Here is a 26464-nt window from a genome sequence, read left to right on the forward strand (position 1 = left end):
ACACACTGCAAATGTGGGCCTTAGGCCCCGCCCCAGTGCATCATGTGATGCATGGGGAGGAGCCTTAGGCCCTGATTGGCTCAGGCTCCTTCCTTGGGCGGGGCTTGGGGAGCCTGAGCCAATCAGGGTCTTAGGCCCCACTTCGTGCATCTCATGATGCACTGGGGCAAGGCCTCAGGCGCGTCGCGGGAGTCATTGGAGCAGGAGGGGTTGAGCACCCCTCCTGTTCCATGAAAGATACAGGTATGTGGGTGGTGAGGGGACCGGGAATGGAGAGGGGGTGTCGGGGGAGGGGGTGGCAGGAGGAAGTTGGTATTCCTCCTGCCGTTAGTTTTTGGATGGGTGGGACTGATGGCAGGAGGGAGTGGGACCCTCCTTCCATAATTTTAAGCGGAGTGGTTGAGCAGCCCTCTTGCTCTGTGAAAGGTACGGGGAGGAGGGGTGGCAGGAGGAAGTTGGCATTCCTCCTGACGTTAGTTTTTGGGTAGGTGGAACTGATGGCAGAAGGGATAGGGAACCCTCCGGCCATAATTTTAAGCGGCGTCGGGACAAATTTTTTGTGGGGTTCAGGGACAGATGTTCGGGGCACTTGTTGGAAGGGGTTTAATTTTGTTTTTTGTTTTTTTAAAACACGCAACATATCTGCCAGATTTAAAAAAAAAAATAAAAATTTAAAGCCAGCAGAAGCCCTGACATCAGTGACAGGCTGTTTCTCCTGTCACTACTGTCAGGGCTTTAGCGATCCGTGCAGTTGGCTGGGGGCATGCCAACGATCGTCTCCATTTGCATGCAGGCCTTTAGTGAATTCACTGACACTGAAATTCAGGATGAAAATATATCTCTGTGCTCTGAGAATTCTGAAGCTATGGAGATAGATGAAAGCTCGGGCTTTTATAATAGCACTATGGAAATGGACATGGCTTAAAAGGGGCTAAAAGTTTACTGTTGAAAAGAGAAGAAACTTTAAATGCTCTGCAGTTTTCCTTGACCTATTGAAGGCAGAGCTTGAGTGGGAGAAACTTCAAAAGGAACTGTTTTTGTAAATAAGCTAATCCTGCCCAAAATGTTAAAAGCAGCACATTTAACCTAGTGGCAAGAAATAAACCATTGTTACTTCCAGGGAGAGAAGAAAGACTGCTTGATAACTTTATTCAGGAACTTATTCCATGCCAAGCATGTGGCAGTGAATATAATAATAGCTTTATTTGGTGTCCGGTCAAAAGCGTGCCGTGACAAAGGTGCGCCCAGACAATTGAGCGCAGCATGCGCCGCCGCGCAGCTCTAAATTACTGTTTTTAGCGCTCTAACGGGGGGCGGGGGGAAACCCCCCACTTTACTTAATAGACATCGCGCCGCGTTGTGGGGGCGTTGTGTGGGGTGTGGGGGGCTGTAACCCCCACATTTTACTGAAAACTTCACTTTTTCCCTGTTTTTAGGGAAAAAGTTCAGTTTACAGTAAAATGTGGAGGGTTACAACCCCCCAAACCCCCCATAACGCCGGCGCGATGTCTATTAAGTAAAGTGGGGGGGGGTTCCCCAACAAAACCCCCCGTCGGAGCCCCTAAAAACTGTAATTTACAGCAGCGCGGCGGCGCGCGCTGCGCTCAATTGTCGGCACGTGGTTTTGTCTTTCGCGCCGTTGTCTATGAACCGCTTTATTTATATCCCGTCATACCTTTTTAGTTCAAGATGGTATACAAGAATCACAAGAGATGCTGTAAAGGACAGCGAGGTTACATTAGTTGGATTTGGGAAGGTGTGGAAGACAGTTGAGTGAACGGGGTGGAAGGGTAGGAAAAAGGAGCGTATAAGAAGACGTAAGAGATGAGCGGAATTGAAGGATCAGATAAATTTGTCGAATAAATGGGTTTTGTAGTGATTTTCTGAATGAATGGTATGTTGGTGCATTCAGGACTAGGTCGCTTAAGGTGTTGTTCCAGATCCCTGCTTTGAAAGGAGAGTGTCCTGTTGAGGAATCTTTTGAATTTCCTTTGGGAGAAGGAAATGTGTCCGGTAGGGCGAGGTGTTTCAGGAGGTAGGTGGGTGCGGTGCTGAGGAGGGTCTTGAAGCAAAGGCAACCAAATTTGAAGATTACTCTGGCCTCGATAGGTAGCCAGTGAAGTTTCTTGTAGTATGGGGGTAATGTGGTTGGATTTTTTAGTCAGATGGCTGTGTTTTGGATGAGTCGCAGTTTCTTGATGGGGTTTTTTGTGAGATCCTAGATAGATTATGTTGCAGTAGTCCAGTGAGAGCATACTGAAATGAGGAGAGAAAGAGAGCATGAATGGGATATTTTTGGGTGGGATCATTGTAAGCTGATCGTTGTGGATGGTTAGATCCCATGTCACTGAGTTTGACACAGTGGTTAAACTCAGTGATGTACTTCAGATGCTATACTGCATGGACTGGAAACATAAAAGCAATGCTTAAAGGTAGTGAAGATATTAAGTAGAGATGTGGATGAAGTATACTGGTCTGGAGCGGTTCATAGACAACCCCGCGAAAGACGGAGGCGCGTGCCGCAGAAAATTACAGTTTTTAGGGGCTCCAACGGGGGTTTTTGTTGAGGAGCCCCCCCCCCCCCAGTTTACTTAATAGAGATCGTGCCGGCATTGGGGGGGGAATGGGGGGTTGAAACCCTCCACATTTTACTGTAAACTTAACTTTTTCCCTAAAAACAGGGAAAAAGTTAAGTTTTCAGTAAAATGTGGAGGGTTACAACCCCCCAAGCCCCCCACAATGCCCCCACAACGCAGCGCGATCTCTATTAAGTAAAGTGGGGGGGTTCCCCCCCACGCTCCCCACGCCCCCCCATCAGAGCCCTAAAAACAGTAATTTTCTGCGGCACGCACCTCCGCACTGCGCTCAATTGTGTGCGTGCGCCTTTGTCCCGGCGCGCTTTTGACCTGACACCGTCTGGAGCAGCTGGTATAGCTTAGGCCTCAAGCCTGCATGAAAGCAGGAAAGTAATTTGAACAGAAAATATTTTTTTTTTTCCTTTTTGTGTGCTGTTTGAAATTCAGACTGAGCCAAAAGTCTATGAAATTTATTAGGGCTAACTGGCCTTAAAACACTTGGGGTAGAGAAAATCCTATATTTTCTTTGTGTTATGGTGTGATATTTTGAGGAGGCTCATGAAATGCCAAATGGAGAAAGATAAACTTAAATAAAAACATTTTGTTTATCAGATCTTGGAACACCTTTTTTTTTTTTCAAAGTACCTGAAGATGAGGGCAATATGTCTCGAGATCCCCAAAATATTGGGGGTGCTCGAGGACCCACAGCGCTGTTATAATTATGCCCCTATGCAGCACTTCCTGACCCATACACTCCCACATTCCACTGTGAGCTCTAACATGGAGCGCCCTAAAGCAGGAGCAGCAGCAACAGTGGACGGCCAGCAAGAGGCAATGCTTAGGACAGACGCCAGAGCACTGCCGCTCCTGTTTTAGGAGGCCCAAAGGTATGCGGGGAGGAGGGTTGGTTACTGAATCAGCAAGCCCAATTTTGTAAGAAAACAAATCGATTTGAATTGATTCACCGAAGTGAATCAGTGAATCGATTCGAATCGGCGAATCGGGCAGCACTAGAGGGGAGGTGGGGAAGTGGGGGTGGGACATTCTATTTGGGGTTGGGCAGGGGTTGGTGTGGATGGTAGTTTGGAGGTTGCAGCTGTGTTGGGATAGCAGAGCATAATCCAGGTGGCCAATTATTGGAAAACAACGAGGAATTGAAATTAATGAAACGTGTGCATGAGGAGTAAAAGGCTTGGGTGTTTATACCGCGTTGAGCCAAGATGGAGTCTTGGAGCCACTACAGGGTTCGCTTTAACTGAAGTATTGAAGATTAACTAAGTTATTATTGTGAGTTGGTAATGTATGTTGGGTTACTTGGAGGCTAGGTTGCTACCGACTAGCTTTCTAATTAAAACAGGTTAAGGGTAGAGATTAAGGGCTCCTTTTACACAGCCGTGCTAGGGCCTTAGCGTGCGGAATAGCGCGCGCTAAATTGCCACGCACGCTAGCCGCTACCACCTCCTTTTGAGCAGGTGGTAGATTTTCGGCTAGCGCGCTAATGCGGTGCGTGCGCTAAAACGCTTAGCGCACCTTCGAAAAAAGGAGCCCTAAGGCTGACTGGCTAGAAGGGATTATGAAGTTTATTTATGTAAAAGTTGATTCTAAAAGTTTTTAAGTAAAAGAGCTGCGGCCATATCAGTCCTACTTAGATGGTATTTTTCTGATTTGTTTTTCATAATACATTTTTTTTTTTTTTTTTAAATTATCAAATTTTACATTTTATAAATCAAGTATCCACTTGCACAGAAAGTTGAAGAAATCAGGAAAATAATACTCAAAGGTAAAATACATAGTAATCAAATAAAATAAAATAAATATTTAGCTTAAATTCAGCTCAAGTCCTCTAAATTAGATCCAAGAAGGATAATACATTTTATGGATTGCTTTGAGTGCTGTGCGAATGCCAAGGTTAGTCCACTGAAGAATTAGAGGATTCAAACTGATAGAAAATTATTCTATGCATACTTCTTCTCTCTGTATTTTGTCTCATATAATGTATGTCTTTCCTGAACAAGGAGTTTTCTCTTATGCAGTTCCAGGATGAGAAAAAAAAATTAGTACACGGTTTCCAGAAAATGAACCCTGAACGGAAGGACAAACAATACATTATCAGACCCTATTCATCCGGTTAAAATCAGGCCATGAACAAATAAGGAATGAAAATTAACTTTATTGCACTTGTATGGCGACAGTGTTATTGTGTTTTAATCAAATGGAAAAGCTTTTATCCATGTGGCTTTTTACCGTCTCCTATACCTGAGCTAGAATTCTAAAGCTGAGGAAGAGACGGGCAAATGAGTTTGTACTTTTTTACTAAACCATAGAATAAATTATGCATACTACAATGGACCAAGAAAACAATGTATAGAATCTTGTTTGATGGATGGGCTTTTCTCTGGAAATATCCATGGAGGGATGAAGAAAGGCTTGTATAACTCAGACCGCTGCCCATTTAGCAGTGGGCTATATTTATTTATTTAGAATAAAACCTAAAAAGAAAAACTAACAAGCTTATATCTTGACTAAACCTAAGCGGGGTACAAAATACTTCAATAATGTCTTCCATAGGAGCTAACTTTTCAAAATTATTGGGGTGTTAAACCCAACAGAAATGACCTCTCCCTGGACACAGTCAAGGAGTTTCTTTAATATTGGGGGAGCTCAAGCATTCCCTGCATCCCTAAGATGTTTTCCAATATTTTATTTCAGACTAAACAAATCCTATATAGGTCAGCAAAATATGCACATCAAAATTTGAGTGCACAGTGCAAATTGATTAACAAGGTATGAAGGAGTGAGTGAATTGGTAAAGAGCTCTCCCACACTGTTACTGTAATTGCACCACTGTACAGCAGGGGGTGTTAACTCAAGAGTAAGCCACCTTGGGGGAGGTTGGACAATCCTGTGAGTCTAAGGCGCAGGACTCGGGCAGGGAGAAATTCATATGTCCTAGATTGCAATAGTTCAGAGAGGCATGAGGTCTCCAGGAAGAGAGATCTTCCCAAGGTGTTGGGTTGAGGAGAAGCCCAGGGGAAGGAAGAAAGCAGTGTTCCCCAGTACACAGTTTGACTACGAGAGTTAGACACTCTCCTTGGCTGGTAAAACCAGAGGACATAATTTGAGGTTGAGGGGTGGTAGATCAAGAGCAATGTTAGGGAAGTCTACTTTACGAAGAGGTTGGTGGATGCCTGGAATGTGCTCCCAAGAGAGGTGGTAGAGAGGAAAACGATGACGGAGTTCAAATAAGCGTGCGATGAACACAGAGGATCTAGAATCGGAAAATAATAGTAAATATTGAAGAACTAAGGCCAGTAATGGGAAGACTTGCACGGTCTGTGTCTGCATATGGCCATTTGGTTGAGGATAGACTGGGGAGGGCTTCAATGGCTGGGAAGATGTAGATGGACTAGAGTGAGCTTTGACAGACTTCAGCAGTGGGAACCCAAGCACAGTACTGGGTAGAGCTTTGGATTCTTGCCCAGAAATAGCTACAAAGAAAAAATTTAAAAAACTTAAATTAAATCAGGTTGGGCAGACTGGATGGACCATTCGGGTCTTTATCTGCCATCATCTATCATGTTACTATGTTTATGTTACTATGAGCTAAGCCAACTTCTGCTGAACATATGGACTTTGCTTTGGGGTCTGGTTGGATCAGACCGTGGTACCTGACCAGAGAACGACTGCTGCAATCTATGTTTGCAGGGGTGTGGCAGCCACTGACCGCAGATAGTATCTTGGGTCTATTTCAAGAATTTTGCCTTTGAATTAAGAGACTTTTCCTTTCCCTGAGCCTGTGAAGTAACAGGACTCAGGTTTCTGAACCAATAAAAGAGTTTTGTTGCATGTTTCATGCGTGTGCCTGACTGTATGTGCACATGCCTAAACCCAAAATCATTTCAGGATATTACATAAGGCATTCACATTAGCAACGATTGTAGCTGATTGGCAAAAATTAGCTTTTCCTGATGCATTCGGCCTACATACTATTCTAACACATCAACTCCTAAATTTTTTAATGTGTAACTCAAAAGGGGTGTGGCTAAAGGAAAAGTATGAGCAGATCATAGGAGAGGCCTTAGGCACCTGGGCCAACCAGAGTCTTAGGTCTCCTTCCCAGTGCATTCTGGGATGCACCGGGAGTGGCCTAAAACTAAGATTAGCCAGATACCAAAGGCTTCCAAGGGTCATAAAAAAGCACATGAAGGGCCAGATTCTGGCCAAGCCTGGCCTAAAGGGTGCCTATGTGAAGAGCGGATAGCGTAGCTGGTTTTAAGAAAGGTTTGGACAATTTCCTGGAGGAAAAGTCCATAGTCTCTTATTCAGAAAAACATGGGGGAAGCCACTGCTTGCTCTGGATCGGTAGCATGGAATATTGATATTCCTTGGGTTTTGGCCAGGTTCTAGTGATCTGGATTGGCTATCATGAGAATGGGCTGCTGGGCTTGATGGACCATTGGTCTGACCCAGTAAGGCTATTCTTATGTTCTTATAAAGAAAGTAGGTGCCTACTTTTCCTTGTGGCACATTTGGATATATTGACATGCATATAATTAGGCACGAGCTATTACACCGGCCAAAAGCTGGTACAATTGCTTGTTCTTGGGATCTGAGGATACACATATCGGTTATACTATACAATTACAAACTATATAAAATACAGCCCTAAGACTCATCTACTCATTGAAAAAATATGACCACATCACAGAAGCATATCATGACTCTCACTGGCTCCCAATACAGGCAAGAGTATACTTCAAATTCTACTGCCTACTATTCAAAGCCATTAACGGAGAAAGCCCAAACTAACTCAATCCTCCTCATCCAGGCACAGGAGAACCCACTCACTTTTCACACACCCACCATCCAAAAATGTCAAACGAAAAAAACTATATGACAACCTAATAGCCACTAAAGCAGCTAAACTGGACAGACAAATCACCATTCTGTTGTCATCAACCCCAGACTACAAAACCTTCAAGAAAGATACTAAAACCCTACTCTTCAAAAAGTACATAAAACCTATCTAACACGACCAATTCCTACCTAAACCCCACCGACCCACTCTACACCCTTAATATATTCTAATATGCTTCTAACTACCCAACTATTGCTAAAATGCCTCTATTTACCCATCACTTACCACCTTAAGATCTCGACAACTCTTGGGTAATTCTTATTACCCAACATTTATCACCTTAAGGTAACGACAAATCTTTGGTAATTCCTATGTAACTCTTATGACATCTCTTATGCTATTCCTGTAAATTTTTATGTAATCTCTGAAAACTTTTATGGAATCCGCCTTGAACCACAAGGTATTGGCGGAATAGAAATCACTAATGTAATGTAATACTATTCTGTGGAGTATCGTTTTAGAAAGGACATCCAACTCTGAATATGGATAGCCAAGTCAGTGCATCAAAACAAATGTCAATCGCACATGTATTTTAGAATAGAACAAGCTCCGATCCCGTCTAGAGAGGAGCACGGCCAAATCGGCCGAAGCCGGAGCGAAAGGATGGGAGGGGGGAGGGGGAAACGAGGAGAAGGAAGAGCCAATCAACGGGGGGGGGGTTAGGGGATAGGGGTGAGCGGAAGGGAGGTCGCCCTTTCGATACGGCGATCCCGAGAGAGAGACGCGGCTTCCCTTCCTCCCACCCTCGACTGCTGTCTGTTCCCTCACCTGTGCAGCCAAACTTTCTTCTCCTGCGTCCTCTCTCCGACGGCGGCACGTCAGAGTGTCTGGGACCGGTGTCGGTTTCCCCACTGGGACGCTGAGGCAGCTGCCAGAGATGTGAGTCCAGGCGGAGACACGCGGCCAGGGGGCGCACCGCCCCGGAGCGCCGGTTGGGTGCAGTCTGTGCCGCGAGCCGCTGAAATACATGCGAGATGAACGTCCTGTGCTGGAAATATCGAGCATGAGCATCCATTTCACAAATGTCTAAATTATGAAGGGTGGGGGAGGGGGAAGAGATAGATATCTGTATGGCAGCATAGGAATGTCTGTCTTATAAACTGCTAAAATATAGAAACGGTAGAAGTCAAAACACACTCGTTCATACAAAAAATTGGAGGAAAAAGCCCAAAAAGTCCCAGTGTGCACAGCATAATAACTGAATTGCAAACATTAAGCAGGGTTGGTTTCTATCAAGGGCAGAAAATCTCCAAATCAAACAAAACGATCTTTAGTTCAAGGCAAGGCAATTTCAAACAGTCTGTAACTAAATTATCTGTGAAACAGTTTAGACAAGCACTTGTATTTCCTGACGGGGACCCGTTTCACCTATGCTTTCATCAGGGAATTGTAAAGTGTTATATCTGTAAATCAAAATAGAAAGAAATAAAATATCAGCTTTGCAAAGAAATAGTTTGATTCAAAAATGACTAAATCCACAGGAAGACAAACTCACGTCACCCAAAAATTTCATCTTCCTGGGTTCTCTTTGCGCCATGCACTAAAAAAAAAAAAAATGGCGACTATGTGCTTTATAGACACCGACAATCAACAGATGTCCGTGCAGAGCAGAAGGGTGGATTAATGGTTAGGGCAGTTGAGTTAAGAATCAAGAGACCCAAGTTAAAATCGCACTTCATAAAAACACCCACTAAACCTAGGCTTGCAGGTGTATAAGGGGTGGTCAATCATTTATCTGCCTCAGTAGGAAAGAAAAGAGTTTTCAAAAAAATGTTAGTTTTATTTCTCAGTATAGTCCCCCGATAGCTCCATACACTTCATCCACTTTTCCTGCAATAATTTTAACTCCTTTGAAGAGAATTCTTCTTTTTGACCTTCAAAACAGGACGTCGCATCCCTTCCCCTTCTATGAAATGAGTAGGATGTTCATATTTTTGTCCCTTCCCTAGTCCCACAAAAAACATGCTCAGATCATGGCCCCTTGCTATATGGATGTACTGCAGTGTTAAGCATCCATATCCTGGCTTTATATAATCAGGATTTAGATGTCCATGCATTATGAACATATAAATGACAGTTTTCAGATGTCCAAAACACAAATAGAGCTTAAAAAATAACCACCTGGAAGTTACATTCATGAGAGCACTATCTGCTCTCCATCTAGACTTTACCCATGTGAATGTAGATAATCAATATTGGGACAAGTGAACCCAGTTATAAAAATCTTTATATCTGGAGCAAAACACTGTCTCTGATCCTGTTCAACATATGCTTATGTTCACTGGGGAACCACCTAGCCTCATTGGAAGTTAAGAGCTATAGTTACACTGATGACATCACAGTCCTCCTCCCAATACCCACTCTGCCTTCAAAAGAATCAAAGGGGTTATTCAAACAATGGAAGTCTAGATGATAAAACACAAACTGAAACTAAACCCTTAAAAAAACAAGTTCTTCCTCGCAGTCCCTTAAGACCTCAATGAGGAAATCATGATCAGGAGTAAATCCCTACCACTACAGTCCACTATCAAAACCCTAGGAGTGACTATAGACTGAAAGATGACTATGGAAAGCCATATCGCTGCTGTGGTTCGCAAAGGCTTTGCACCACTCTGGAAACCATGATCTATCCATTCCTACTTTGACACCCTTCCCTTTCAAATCCTATGCCAAGCCCTGATCCTCAGTATGCTAGACTACTGCAACCTCATTTACATCTCATGCCCCTAAAAACACTTCAGCAGACTTCAGACGATTCAGCACACCGCTGTGTGCCTTATCTTTGGCCTAAGGAAAACTGACCATGTCACGCTTTCCTACAAGCAACTGCAATGACTCCCAATTGAGACCTGATCACTATTCAAACTGGATTGGTTCATGTACAAGGCTCTTCATGGCCTCCTACCACACTACATGACTGAAGTATTTGCGTTTACCTCCCACCCACCCACGACCCGCCTTTTGCGCTCCAACTTCATCCCTGCAAGAAAATCCTAAAAAGGCTTACCTGACAAAACTGCTATCCTATCAAGCAGCTCACTTCAGTCGAGAACTATTCTCCATTATTGGGTCTTTTTTGTCATACATACAATTCCTGAAAGGATTAAAAACCTACTTGTTCAACAAATTCCTAGTGCCCTCTCTGCATGTCTCACACGCTCCTCAAGACGATGGAAAAAGCTCTATGCACAGACTCATTCAACTTTTACAACCGGTCCCCCGTCACTTCTCTCGCCTCCTTCTTTTGGGACTCCGTATCTATATCCGTACCGATATTTGAAAGCTGTTCGTCTGCTTGAACTCTTTTCGTATTACCTTAGCATAATTGTACTCGATTCTGACCTTGCATGTTCCTGTGTACGGTCTTCTACTTAACTCCTGTTAAATGCATCGAGCTTCATGGTGTACTGCGGTATAGAAATAAAATTGTATGCTCTGTTACGTAGAGGTCACTTAGAAGCTAGCTGCTGGACAAGCCAAGTATCATCCTATAAAACAAATTGAAACATAATAAATTACAGTCAAAGCCCTGGGGAACTAGAGCTAGACTCCTAAACATAAATCATTAAACCTCATTGTCGGTATAGATCAATTGAAAGTGGAATAGCAGAGAGAATGTAATAATTAGCAGACACGAGTCTAGTGGAAGAGACAACTCTTCATTGGGCAGTGGAAGGGAAGGAATTTTGCATTTAGCTCGTGTGTTTTTCAGCAGTCGCTCACAGCAAGTTAGGCTTAGATTCAGTAGGTATTTCCTTGTGCCCGGAGGGGTTCTGGTTTATCTAGATTCTTTGAGAACTGGAATTTGAAGAAACACATGGGGGGATGGGGGGTCAAGACTTAAGAACATAAGAAGTTGCCCCCGCTGAGTCAGACCAGAGGTCCATCTTGCTCGGCGGTCTGCTCCCGCGGCGGCCCATCAGGCCTAGTGCCTGAACAGTGGTCCCTGATTAATTTTGTAACTTACCTCTAATCCCATCCCTATAATCTACCTCTACTCTTATCTGTACCCCTCAATCCCTTTGTTTTCCAAATACCTATCCAAAGTGACATTTATCTACATAGGCTTCAAAAAAACCCAAAATTTTACCAATAAAAGAGAAAACTAAACAAGAAAGAATTGGCAAAGGCTTTAAGCTCCCTGTTAAGAATCAACACCAACGCAATGAAGAAAAATAAATATAAAGGGACCTCAGTATGGGCTAAGTCAACCCTTCGATTCGTTTTTAGTCCTGGGCAAGTGCTTATTGATGACTAGCACCAGACCCATAAGGTCTAAATACACACTGCCCCGTACATCATAATGTCTCTGGTTAATTTTTTCAAGTAATTAAATGTAAGTGCTAATGAACACAAAAAATGCTGAATGTGGATTCAAAACAGAAGCAAAAAGACTAAGGGGCGCTTTAACCCCCACCCTGGAAAAAAAAAGCTTCAAACACAATCAAAATAATAAGGAAAAAGTGCAAAAATCATTGACGATGCTTAAAACAATATTGCTAAGATATAGTTCAACTTAGCTGAGTCCCAGGTACTTATGACTTGGATTGGCCTCCGTGAAGACGGGATGCTGGGCTTGATGGACAATTCATCTGACCCAGTAAAGCTATTCTTATGTTCTTATATAGCCAGTTACATTTTAGCTGCTAAACATTAATATTCAGCAGAGATAGCCAGCTTTCTCTCACTGAATATTAGCGATTAGCTGGACAAATGCCAGCGCAGGAACCGTTCCTGGCCAGTTAAATGCACTTTTAGCATCAACATTTGAGGCAGGCCCAACGCCAGAAGCAACAGAGGACAAACTCTACAGAAAGAAGAGACAAGACAGAAAAGGTGGTACAAGCCCAAAATGAATTTTTTTCACCGCTCTAAGGAACAAGCGTTGACTAGATCTCGGAAATGCTTTTGTCTTTGTATAACAATGTCAGACTGCTGGAGGATCCCACTCTGTCATTCCTCATTGAAGTTATGCAAGCTCTTGCCTGGAGACTCGGTGGCTACCTTTCCTCACAGCAAACAGCAGATAGAATACGAGGAGAGTTCTTTGAAACTGCTTCTCTCCTTTTTTTTTAAGGGGGGGGGGCACTCAACCAGGGATGTCAAAGCAAAGCGGCCCCTTTACTAATACAGAGAAGGGGGCCAAATAATTCCCGCACTGTGGCGACAGAGCTACAGTATAGCAAATACTGTTCTTAACTTCAACACACCAGCCATTTTTATTCCCTTTAGCCAATTCTCCGAGTAGCCGAAGAGGTTAAGTGGATCATCGCCTTCTATTAGGGCCAAATCTTTTGACAAAAGCCTGGTGATTTGGGGCTTTTATAGATAAGTCTATCATTTCCTGCAAGTTTAACTATTTTTCTGGCTGCCCTAGATTGATGGGGAGGGGGGGGGGGGGGGAGAGAAACAGTTAATATAATTAAACAAGAATGTCAGGAGGTCACATACTAACATTGTTCAAGTACAGTGTCTGGTCGCCACCTGCTGGTAAATGAAAGCATTAGGCCCTCTTTTGCAAAGGCGCGTTTAGCGCGCGCTAATATTTAGCGCACCTTTGTAAAAGAGGGGTTAATGATGACTTCAGCAAAATTTTGCCTTGGGACCCCAGATGAGACCTTTTCCCACTGACTAGAGAATGACACGGGGACAAATTTGCCCCCGTCCCTGCAAGAACTCAATATCCCTGTCCCATCCCCTTGAGTTTTGTCCCTGTCCCATTTCTGTAAGTTCTACTTTAACCGCACAAGCCTCGAAAACTTATGATTTTAAAGTGTTTGAGGCTTGTGCAGATGAGGACGGAGCTTAGGCATTGGTGGAATGAGGCATTATGACATCACAATCTGAGCTCTGGAATGTTGCTACTTAGGATTTTAAAGTGTTCAGGGCTTGTGCAGATGAGGAGAGAGCTTAGGCATTGGTGGAATGAGGCATTATAACATCACAATCTGAGCTCTAGAATGTTGCTACTTAGGATTTTAAAGTGTTCAGGGCTTGTGCAGATGAGGAGAGAGCTTAGGCATTGGTGGAATGAGGCATTATGACATCACAATCTGAGCTCTAGAATGTTGCTACTTAGGATTTTAAAGTGTTCAGGGCTTGTGCAGATGAGGAGAGAGCTTAGGCATTGGTGGAATGAGGCATTATGACATCACAATCTGAGCTCTAGAATGTTGCCACTTAGGATTTTAAAGTGTTTGAGGCTTGTGCAGATGAGGACGGAGCTTAGGCATTGGTGGAATGAGGCATTATGACATCACAATCTGAGCTCTAGAATGTTGCTGTTTACGATTATAAAGTGTTTGAGGTTTGTGTAGATGAGGACAAAGCTTGCAGGAATGGGACAGGGACAGGAAAAGAACTCGCGCAACGGGAAAATGAGTTCCTGTGGGGACGGGGAAAAAAATTTGTCCCTGTGTCATTCTCTACCACTGACATTCACGTAGCTATAAAAACACCAACACAGTTTCAGAGAAGATAGAGAAGCAGAACAAGATTTCACTCTATGAATATGCAAGTTGCTAGCGATGCAAATTCCATCACAGCAGTTGTAGTAGGAAAGAAGCTAAGATTTTGCCCTGATTCATATATTCTAAAACAGTCCATAATGGCCAAGAACTTTGTCAATTGGACGTTTCCAAACACTTGGCTTCTAGGTCAGCTACTGCTGCTCTTGAAATATCATTCTATCATCTTCTCTTTGCCAGAGGTTGTGGTAAGAATGGATAGCATGGTTTTAAGACAGGCTTGGACAATTTCCTGGAGGAAAAGTCCATAGTCTGTTATTGAGAAAGACACAGGAGAAGCCACTGCTTGCCCTGCATCGGTATTATGGAATGTTGCTACTCTTTGCGATTCTAGAATCTTGTTGCTCTCTGGGATTCCGGAATCTTGCTATTCTTTGAGATTTTGTATGGAATGCTGCTACTCCTTGGGGTTCTAGAATCTTGTTACTCTCTGGGATTCCGGAATCTTGCTATTCTTTGAGATTCTGTATGGAATGTTGCTACTCCTTGGGTTTTGGCCAGGTACTAGTGACCTGGATTGGCCACTGTGAGAATGGGCTACTGGGCCTGATAGACCATTGGTCTGACCCAATAAAGCTATTCTTATGGTCTTATGGGAGTCAGTGGTGGGGGGAGCAAGTCTGAATAGCTCCCATCCTGCTTCTTTTCTCTGCACACACATACCCTTCCATCCTATCACCTTATTATGAGGGAGTCATATTTCAGCTTGATTTAAGGGGGCACGAGAGGTTTTTGCCTGCTTAAACCATGCGACGTGGACTGTCTGCCCCCCCCTCCCCTCCCCTCCCCACTACCTGGATAAATGCCACCAAATGCTGTATTCAGTGTATTTATCTGGATAGAGTTGCTGGAGCAGTCCTTGAGCAGAACAAGTAGTTATCCGGTTAGCTTCAATATTCATCCCATTAATTATATAACTATGTAGAGAAAGTTAGAATATGAAAATACTGTTTTAACTTTAGCTGTGTGATAGGCAGGCTATGCCTGCTAGGAGTGTCCCTAGTGCAGGTAGCAGTTCTAATCCAGACCATTCTCATATACCTCCATTTAAACCATTTTCTGACTCAGAAGCTGAATTTCCTTCTAGGTTTTATAGAGGGAGTAGGAGAGCAGGAGTGCTAAGTTCCCACCCCCTCTATTTCCCAAGGTGATTAACCGGAAATTCTTTCCACCTGAGGGTTGGGGGCAGGGCTGCAAGCTGCTGTTCCTGAGAACTAAGCTTCTGGAGAATCAGAGGAGGGAGGAATAGCAGCAGGACAGGTCACAGCGCTCAGGGCTGAGAGCTCCTGATAGCAGCCAAACTCCTGAATCTATGGAGTTAATTGAGGCTGGGGAAGAAGTGCCTTTCAGTCTGGTGGAGGAACCGCTTGCCATGGATCTTGAAATGAGCCCTGATACTAGTGCTGTGTTGGCTCCTGAAGGTACACCCATGGAAGTTTGTTTCCTGAAAACAAGTAACTAACTAAAGGTAACTAAAGGTTTGATTAAAGAATACTTCAAGTTTGTTTTGCCTGGTTTTTCAAGAGCTGAATAATTCTTACTCCTGCCAATGAGTGAATTTTCTCTGTTGTTGAACTGAGCAAGGACTTTTATTTTGAAGCTTGGTTTTCTTTTTGTTGGAAGTTGATATTGCTCCTTCCTGGTTAGGAATGTGAACTGTGATAGTCAAAGACAGTGGGGTTTGCCCCGTGTTTCATGGTGGGATAGTGGGCCTAATTATTGGCAGTTTAAAGACCACACGGTGCACACTGTCTTTCCAGCATTCCTTGCTGAAGAAGTCAGTACAGCAGCACTGACTTGGAGCTGGATTGTTACAGACCGGAAGTTATTGCTTTTGTTTTGAAGTTTTCCTTTCTTTTGCTATGGACTCTTAATGGACTGCAACTGAAAGATAGCTTAACTCTGTGAGCGGAACGATTTTGCTATATGATTTTGGACTCTTGTTTTTCTCTCACAGAGACTATTTTCTGAGATAGTTTTGAAATATGTATTGGAAGCCGGTTGGCACCTACAAAATTATCCTGACCAATATGCTGTTATTTTTTATGTTTTGAGGATTAAAATTCCTGCTTGCATTGAAGCTGTGCCTATTACATTTGAGGGTGTCTCTTACATTAAACGCTACAATATTACCTCCTTGTGCAGCCCGCAATGGCTCACAAGAGTTTGCATGTACCGGTGACCCCAGACACCTTGCCTGGAGCCCGCCGGCTACAGCTGAACAGTAAATTAGTTATTGCCACTATCCCTGTATTGCTAGAACTACTCACCCTAGCGCTATTCAGATTCCAGGACTGAATATCCAGATTTTATTTTTATTTTCATTTGCAATAGATGGTATTTTAGAAAAATACCAACCACAATGGCTGAATATGAATTGTAAGCCATCTGGGGAAATATGTACAGCATCTGAATGTAAGTTGCTTTGAGCTGCTACTGAAAACATGTGAGCTAAATTCAGATCCAGTTCCAAGCAGCAAACTAGCCTATCCCTACTCATCCAAATGATTTAGCAACTCCACAAGACACTGAAAGCAAATACCAATAATCCAGCCTCTTTTTTTTTTCTCCTGTGCATTCAGAGAAAGAAGTTGGTAGGAAATGCATGACTTCAAAAAGTTGCTTCGCTGAAGTCCAAAAGCTCTGAACAATGGGCAAACCATCCCAAAGATCAAGGCGGGGCTCTGAGAAAGAAAAGTGGCATCGTTTCTATGACAGTCACCGAGAAAAATATGTTTTAAAAATCTCTCAAGCTGTGGGACTCTAGAGAGAGAGAGAAATGGCAGATACAGAGCTCTGAAAAAGTGACAGGCGGCTCTGTTTATCAGTGACAGAGAAAAATGAGCTTTAAAAATCTCCCAGGTTTGTCTCTAGAGTCAGACAGACTAACTGCATAGACAAAGAGAAATTCGGAAATTGCAGATTCAAAGTTCTCCAAGACTGAGAGAGAGAAAGTTCCAGTGTTTCTATCTCAGTGTCAGAAAATTCTCTCAGGTGTTGTGACTCTAGAGACAGATGTCCAGATTCTAAAGAGATTGCCCAAATTTAGGTATCCAGGGGAAAATTCTATAAATGGCGTCCCGATTATAGGCAGTGGTAGGCGTCCTACCACTATCTAGCCAGCCAATCGGGATGCATGCTGTTTGTTTTTTTTTTAAAAAGCCCCGAGGAGGGTCGTCTACATTGTAGTCATTTTCACAAGCCTAGGAGGTGTGTAGCATTGCCTAAGCTTGCTTAAGGCTAGGCATGGGCATGGTTTCACCCAGAAGTGACCTTAGGCGGCCTTAGGCATCTCCCTAGGGCCGCGATAGGCACCTGAAATGTAGGCTAGCAAAATGCTGGTCTACATTTCAAATAGACGTGGCCGCTGATCCGATTGTATGGCAAGGGAATCTCCCTGCTGTGATCAGATTAGCGGTCACAAGGAACCTGTGCCTCCCCCCCCCCCCCCGCAAAGATTACCGGCAGAAGGGATGATCAGTCCCTCCTACCGGAAAGCCGAAAGCTGCCAACCCTTGAATGTCTGTGGCAGGAGGAGTGCCCAATTCTTCCCGACTCCGCCACCACCACCCCAAGACATACCCCTGCAGGAGGGATGCACAGTCCCTCATGCCAGAACCCCTCCCCACCCCCTAAGACATCAAAACCCTCTCCCCCCTCCCCCACAAACATCCCCCCAGCAGGAGGGATAGGAGGCCATAGGTTGGGGCCTTAGGCTCCTGGGCCAACCTTAGGTCTCTCTTGCAGTGCATTCTGGAATGCACTGTGAATGGCCTAACATTCAGATTGGTCAGTTCCTTTAGGCCACCCCTCATGGGGATGTCTCCGGGGGAGGGGGTGGTGAGGGGGTTTCGGCAGGAGGGACACTGATACATGTGAAACTCGCATATACCATCAGATACTATCGAACACCATTATCTCTACCTGTACTCTAACTCCTCTTTCACATCTACCGGAATCAACAGCACTTATCAACTGATCATCCTCTCATCAGAAGAATGAAATATAAACGAATATTTAACGCACTATTCACTTCCATTGCCACAAGAACCTGGAACAACCTCCCCACATCCAAAAGGACAGAGACAAACTACCTCTCCTTTAGGAAAAAGCTAAAAACGTACTTCTTTGAGAAATTCTTATTGCTCAGTAGTTCCTCCAGCTTACCTAGCTAAGAATCATCTTCTTTCTATCGCCCTTTCTGTGCCCCATTTGTGTATCTTTAATTGCCATCTTCTATGCCAGGGGTAGGGAACTCCGGTCCTCGAGAGCCGTATTCCAGTCGGGTTTTCAGGATTTCCCCAATGAATATGCATTGAAAGCAGTGCATGCAAATAGATCTCATGCATATTCATTGGGGAAATCCTGAAAACCCGACTGGACTACGTCTCTCGAGGACCGGAGTTCCCTACCCCTATGCTATGCGATTATATTCCCTTCCCCTTCTGCCCTATCTGCTTGCAAGATGTAACTAATACCGCCCATCCTACTTTTGGGTATCTTAAATTGTAAATCACCTTGAACCAGTAATGGATAAGTGTTATCCAGAAATTCAGATTAGATTAGACATTAGACACTATTCATACCCCATACCATACCAGCTTTCTCTACCAACTTGCACATCCCCTGCTACCTTGCTGTGACACACTTTGCATGGCCATGCTATGGAGATATGTATAGCTCTATACTTGGAAAGAAGGGGAAACACTCCTGTAAGTGTGCACTTTTCAACTTATTAATCAGTGGTGTAGCTTCCCCCCTTCCCTCTCCTCTGCCCCCCCTTCTTCTTCCCAACCCTCCCTCCGCCCCCACAGCGTATGCACCCCCGTTCCCTTCCCCTGTACCTCTTTAATTTTACCAGCACGAACAGCATCACAAACTTGCTGCTCGTGTCATGTTGGCTCTCCCTCGGATGTCAGTTCCTAGGTGCGGGACCCAGAAGTCACTCCGATGCGGGCAGCAAATTCATGTTACTGGTCTTGCTGGGAACATTAAAGAGGTACGAGGGAAGGGGCACATACGTGCAGAAGGGGGTTTGGGGGTTTGGAAAGGAGCGGGGGGGCAGAGAGGAGGGCGGGAGCTATGACCCCATCAAGACAGCACCTGGGGCAATCCGTTCCCCACCCCCCACTCCCCACCCCCACCCTGACGATTCCACTGTGGTTAACATTCAAATATTCTTTGCTTATAGACAACCAGTTGTCAACCAACCAGATAGTGTTGCCAACACAGGATCACAATTTGGTCCCGGCTCCAAGAAAAGTTCCAAATATTTACCCTAGGCAGAAGGTCACACTCCTGGTATCAGATCAGTGAAACTAACGACTCTTAAATTATTAAACAGAACATCGGACAGTGGTCCCCAAACCTTTCCTGAGGGAACTCTAACATTTCTGAACATCTGCAATGAATATTCATGAGACTGATTTGCATGCTCTGCTTCCACTGCACACACAATTCACTCGGGTGGATATCCAGAAAATATGACAGGACGGCGTTCCTTTGAGACGAGTTTGGGAACTGCTAACCTAGAGGGACTTAAGAGGGAGGATGTTTTGCAAACAGAAGCTGTTCAAATCCAAGCAAAAACTTTTAATTTAGTTTCTATACTGCACATAATTTACCACTTGTTTTGAGTTATCAAGATCTGAAGCCAGGAGACAATAAAACAGCCATTTTGTTACAACCATTATAACATTTTTAATCTCACAGAAATTTCAATGCCTGACAGGTTATGAATAATAACGGAAAACTCCAGCTCATTAACGTTCATTTGTGTTTTCGACAGCTTTCATAGATTCATTAGTATTGCTGCAATCGGAGGAGAAATTCCAGGACAAGGAGTGATCCGTCCCATCTAGACTTTTCATGTCAGAAGTCAGATACACCATTCAACTAGCCAACCCGTTGCTCCTACAGAGACTAGGGCCTCCTTTTACCAAACTGCGATAGCAGTTTCTAGTGCGGGGAGCTGCGCTGAATGGCCTGCGTTGCTCCCGACGCTCATTGACCCCCCCCCCCCCGTTTTCCTAAGGTGCACTATGCATTTTAGCGCACGTTTAGCGCGTGCTAAATATACGCATGCCCTAACCACTAATGCGTCCATAGACTAACATGCACGTGTTTAACGCATGGTTGGCGCACGCTAAAATGCTTAGCGCACCTTTGTAAAAGGAGCCCTGAGTTCCTATGAGCATCGGGAGCAGCGCGGTCCATTCACCTATCGCAGTTTTGTAAAACAGGGGGTAAGAGTCATTAAATTATGGCGGCAGGAGGACAAATCCAGCTTACCCTTAGGGAATCCTCTTGCTTTGTCTTAAAAAACAAATTCTTTCAAAAACGGATCGATCTTTCTCTTTTTTTTTTAATCTTTATTGATTTTCAAACTTTGACAGTGCAATACAATTAATTGAACATAAAATATTGCATAAAACGCACTATTAATTACTGGAGAAGTGGAGACTCAGAGGAGACATGATAGAGACTTACAAGATCATGAAGGGCATAGAGAAGGTGGAGAGGGACAGATTCTTCAGCCTATTGGGAACCACAAGAACAAGGGGGCACTCGGAGAAATTGAAAGGGGTCAGGTTCAGAACCAATGCTAGGAAATTCTTTTTCACTCAGAGGGTGGTGGACACCTGGAATGCGCTTCTGGAGGATGTGATGGGACAGAGTACATTACGAGGTTTCAAGGAGGGATTGGATAAATTCCTGAAGGACTCGGGGATTGAGGGATACAGATAGGGATAGAGATAGGACTAAGAAGGTCAATAGATAGAAGGGAAAAGGGGAATGAAGGGTTTCAGACAAAATTCAGACCTGATGGGCCGCCGCGGGAGCGGACTTCTGGGCGCGATGGACCTCTGGTCTGACCCAGCGGAGGCAACTTTTTATCACCTGGGGGTGATGGTGGACACAACATTGAAAGCATCGGCACAGTGTGCGATAGCCTCAAAGAAAGCGAACAGAATGTTGGGTATCATTAAAAAGGGTATCACAACCAGGACGAAGGAAGTCATCATACCGCTGTATCGTGCAATAGTGCGCCCGCACCTGGAGTACTGTGTCCAGTACTGGTCACCGTACCTCAAGAAGGACATGGCAGTACTTGAGGGGGTCCAGAGAAGAGCGACTAAACTGATAAAAGGTATGGAAAACTTTTCATACACTGACAGGTTGAAAATGCTGGAGCTGTTCTCCCTAGAGAAGAGAAGACTTAGAGGAGACATGATAGAAACCTTCAAAATTCTGAAGGGCATAGAAAAGGTAGACAGGGACAGATTCTTCAGACTGTGGGGAACCACAGGTACTAGGGGTCACTTGGAGAAATTGAAAGGGGACAGGTATAGAACAAACGCTAGGAAGTTCTTTTTTACTCAGAGGGTGGTGGACACATGGAACGCGCTTCCAGAGGTTGTGATAGGCCAGAGCACAGTACAGGGATTCAAGGAAGGTTTAGATAGGTTCGTAAAGGATAAGGGGATTGAGGGGTACAGATAGAAGCAGAGGTAGGTTATAGAAATAGTCAGGAACCACTTCACAGGTCATAGACCTGATGGGCCGCCGCGGGAGCGGACCGCTGGGCGCGATGGACCTCTGGTCTGACCCAGTGGAGGCAACTTCTTATGTTCTTAATCATTTTCTCCCATCCTCCTCCCAATTATTAATACAATAAGACATATGTTGTGATTACAATATTATAATTAAGTAATTTAAATGCTCAAAATACATTTCCCTCCCCCCACCCACCCACCCTGGATGTGTAAGGAAATCTAAGAAAAGGAGAGATACATGACCATTATTGCGAGGTAACAAACTTATTCAATGGGCTCCACACTTTATTAAATGAACTTCTAAACCCCATACATTCCACATTCATTCTCTCGTATTTATATGTGGTACACACATTTGCCCACCAAAATGTGTAATTTATTCTGTCGTGGCTCTTCCAGTTATGTGTGACCATTTGGATAGCTATTCCCGTCATGATCATGAAAAGACAGCTTTCAAAAACTGATCTTTCTTAAAGTGACTGTTTGGCAAACTAGCTGATCACTCACCTTACAATTAGAGTTAAGGCAATGTTCACAATCAGGGTTAGAATTCTCTCAAAATCAATACGGAAAGCATGTAGGGGTGTGCAGAGCGCAATCATTTGATTTCAATGCATGTTCACATCAATCAGCTTGGGGGCTTTGTTTTCAAATGCCAAAATGTTGTTTTTTGCACCTGATTTCAATCTGCTTTTGCTATAGCTTTTGGCGGAACTCTTTGTGTCGCATATTCAAAATGGAAAGGGTGATTGCCATGCAGCAGGGAAATTTTAAGAAATTTCAGGTTATTTGGGAGCCACGAACAAGATACTGTAAAGAATGAAATTACAGAGCAACAGAACCAAAAGAAGGGAGGTCCAACCTCGTCTGCAGTAAAAAAAAACAGCCAGGAACAAACAAACCAAAACTGCAGATATGTACAACGATGTAGGCGAATTTTATTGTGACAAGCAAACTATATATTAAAACCTTTTTACCAAACGGGGGACCCAACACGGGTCTAGAGTCTAGAGTCTAGGGACTAGAGTCTAGCGATTTTTACTATTTGCAGAGATTCTCGGCGTGACACATCATCTGTTTGGTTTTATATTATCTTTTTCAATATTTGTTGTGACATATGTTTTTTCCTTTATCTACCATGGGCCCCTGATGAAGGTTGTCCAAAACACGGACCATGTTGGGTCCCCCGTTTGGTAAAAAGGTTTTAATATATAGTTTGCTTGTCACAATAAAATTCGCCTACATCGTTGTACATATCTGCAGTTTTGGTTTGTTTGTTCCAAGAATGAAATTACTGCATAGAATAAATATTAATTTTTCCCTTTTGTTCATACACGTCCAGGGTGGGGGGTGGGGGGGTGGGTGGGACTATTTTATGATTTCTTTTGCTTAGGAATAATTGGGTATAAGGGAGGGGGGATATTTGATGCGAGTTAGAATTTGATGATATATTAAGCGATGTTAAAGTATGAAATGATTGTATTTTATGTTACACTTATTGTGAGTTTTAAAAATGAATAAAGATTAATAAAAAAAAAAAAGAATCTACTTATATCAAAGAGTGAAAGAATTTTACACTTCAACAATTGAGTTTTCCAACCATTTGTACTTGAAAATTGCTTTGATTTGGTTAGTCGGCATCTGTGACAGAGGCAATAGCATGCCAAGACATCACGAATGGCATGAAGTTTCCAAGTTTATATGTCATTCATATACTGTCTATCAATGTATAACTACAGTAAACCCCCGCATATTTGCGGTTCGCGAATCACGGACTCAGTAATTCATGGTATTTTTTGACCGCCACTTCCTTATACTAAAGTCATGGTTACACCAATCAGGAGCTGTTTTGACCCGCTATCTGGCGTGTCAATGCAGCTCCTGATTGCTGTAGCCTGACTTTAGAAACAGGACGAGGTGGTCGGAGCATACCGTTAGTGATTTTCTGCACCCACCGGCACCCATAATGCCCTCTCCTGCCTCTTGACAGGCGAAAATCCGTATTTGCAGTTTTTCAAAATTTGCGGGGGTTCCTAGAACAGAACCCCCGCAAATTTTGGAGTACTGTATACAGTTTACAGTATAATAAAAATGGGAAAGAATCGAGTGAAAAATTAAAAAAAAAAAAATAAATCATTGGGGATAATGGACCAAAGAGAACATACTAGATCCAAAGGGGGTAGAGGGGGATGGGGGAAGTTAAACTATATTTAGATTTAAAAAAAAGAAGAGGGTGGAATGAGGGGGAGGGAGGGTTTCGTCTCAGAGGCTAAAAACGCCTTTAAAAAGGAAAGTTTTGATTTTGGATTTAAATTTGGCCAGTGAGGACTCTAGTCTAATGTCTAGCGGCAGGGCGTTCCAAAGGGTGGGAGCTACGACCGAAAAAAAATGGCTTTACGGATTGTGTCATAAAAAATCTCGCAGATGGATGGGATATTTAGCAAATTTTGGTTGTTAGATCGAAGCGACCAGGAAGGAGTGTAGGGGATTAGATATTTGTCAATGAAAGCTGGAATATTTGTATGTTTGGTTGTAAAGGTAAGCAGATGAATTTTGTATGTTACATGATGTGTAATGGGCAACCAGTGGACGTCACCGAGTAGGGGGGGTTATGTGGTCATATTTTTTTGCTCTGTAGATAAGTTTTACTGCTGTGTTTTGTAGAATTTGGAGTCTGCATAGTTCTTTATAGAGAATTACAATAGTCGATGTGAGAGGTGACCAGGGAATGGATAAGAATGTTTTTGGAAGGATGATCGAGAAGTGATGTTATCAAGCGTATCAGTCGTAATTTGTAGAAACACTTCTGGATGACTGCACTAACATGGTCATGAAAGGTAAGATTTTTTTTAATCTAGAATGACACCCAGAAGTTTGACCTTATTGTCGATTTGGATGGGGGTGGAATCTATACAGATTTGATGACATAGTTCTTTCTTATCTGTAATGGGGAATAGCACATCTTTGGTTTTGGGTACGTTCAGTGCAAGTTTGTTAAGGTTGAGCCAGGAACTGATTTTGTTTAATTTGGAGTTGATTTCTTCAATCTCTTCAGTGCCTTTGGGATTCAAGGAGTGGAGTAGTTGGACACCATCTACATAGGCAAATGCTGTGAATCCTATAGACTGAGCTACGATTAACAAAGGGGCTAGAAAGATGAAAACTGTAGCGTCCCAAAGAGGCCACACAGATCTGCAATGAAACAGATGCAGAAAGCAGTTCAAAGTCCAATACAGTGGAACCTTGGTTTAAGAGCATAATTTGTTCCAGAAGCATGCTCGTAAACCAAATTACTCATATATCAAAGCGAGTTTCTCCATAGGAAGTAAGGGAAACTCGCTTGATACATTCCCACCCACCCCCACCCCCAAGGCCAGTGGCACTACTCCACCCCTTGAGAACTGGCATCGCTACCCCCCCCTTGCTCGTGAATGCGCCCCCCCTCCCCCGCTTGAACCGGCACCCCCTGCCCGAAGAGCATTCAGCCTTACCCCCCCATCTGGCACCGGCATGGAGCCCACAGGACATGCCAGTGCTGGTGCAAGAAGTTCCTGCCTCTTGTCTGGGCCTTGAGCAACTGCGCATGCTCAAGGCCTTCTGGTTCTCGCTCTCTCCGAGATGCAGATGCTCAAGGCCCAGGCAAGAGGCAGGAACTTCTTGCATCAGCCATCCTGTGGCCTGATGCAGATGGGAAATATGGCTAGCACAGGAGTTCACTGATCCCCTTGTTTCCTGATGCAGAGCGCATGCATCAGTTAACGGTAATAATTTGCATGGCTGTATCTGTTTATGTTTATTTATTCATTTGATGAATCGCTTATCTATAATTTACTAAGCGATTTACAATAAGATACATAAGCATTATAAAACAAGATACTAATATTATGTTTAAAACAGTTTTATTAGGTTTTACATGTACATAGAGACAAGATCAGCCAGATCATCAAGCAGTTTACCTAAATATCATAACTGTACCCAATAAGTACCCAATAACCCCCAACCCCTGCCAACCCCCTTCAAACTCCCCCCCCCACCTTCCCACCCACCCCACCCCCCGTGGGAACAGCCTCTAACAGTTAGGTCAATTCAACAATCTACTGCGTACAACCGGTGTTAGTGTAGAACAAAATGGTATCCAACAGCGTAAGTATAAAACACCAGCCTTAGAGTTCATGTCTGTAACAGATAATCGCTCATAACCTGCTAACTGGATCATTTGCGTGCGCCAGTGGGAAACTGTTGGGGTATGTGGTGACAACCAGCATTGAAGTATAGTTTTAAGTCCCACGAAAATAGCCTTTCTGGCAAACACCGCTGCACCCGGTCGAATGGGCCTCATAGTAAGTTTTAACGTGAATAAATACGTATTGGTAGGTATCCAAGTGCATTTCCAGATAGATTGTACATGTAGGCAGATACGTTTCCAGTATGCCTGAATGCCCGGACAGTGCCAGAACATATGACCCAAAGAGGCTCTCGGGGCCATACATTTCAAACAACAATCAGTAGGACTGATACGTGCCCGAAATGCCCGAACAGGAGCAAAGTATGCCCGGACTAGAAACTTGTAATATGATACTAATATTATATACAAACTAAAATCAAAACTCATAAGCAGACAAACACTTGAACATTTTAAAACAAACTTAATCCGTTTAAAAGACATATTAATAGTATCCAGTACTAAATAAGAAACCGACTTATACACGGACATACTAAGACACATAATGATAAAAAGGGGAAAAGTTACATTTTAGATGTTGCGAGAAGAAAAAGGAACATTCAAGGAAAAAACATAGGGAGGGATAACTTGACTGCAGCAAAAGAGTATTTCTATTCTGCGATGAAAGCTCTCTGACCCAGTCCTGAAAGCAATTGCTGTTTATT

At 43.6% G+C, this 26464-nt stretch overlaps 1 protein-coding gene across 2 annotated transcripts in view; it reads left to right on the forward strand.

The window, feature by feature from the left end:
• Positions 1 to 26464, forward strand: part of CNTNAP5 (contactin associated protein family member 5) — an 885931-nt gene that overhangs the window by 153288 nt on the left and 706179 nt on the right. The window contains exon 2 of one of the 2 annotated variants that reach the window (XM_033947242.1): positions 24242 to 24414. The exons of the other annotated variant lie outside the window; for it this stretch is intronic. Coding sequence (XP_033803133.1) covers positions 24402 to 24414 — 13 coding nt within the window. The 5' untranslated portion in view covers positions 24242 to 24401. The remainder of the gene's footprint in view (positions 1 to 24241; positions 24415 to 26464) is intronic. 2 annotated transcript variants of the gene reach the window in all.

This window comes from Geotrypetes seraphini, chromosome 5, assembly GCF_902459505.1.
Source record: "Geotrypetes seraphini chromosome 5, aGeoSer1.1, whole genome shotgun sequence".
NCBI classification, from domain to species: Eukaryota; Metazoa; Chordata; class Amphibia; order Gymnophiona; family Dermophiidae; genus Geotrypetes; species Geotrypetes seraphini.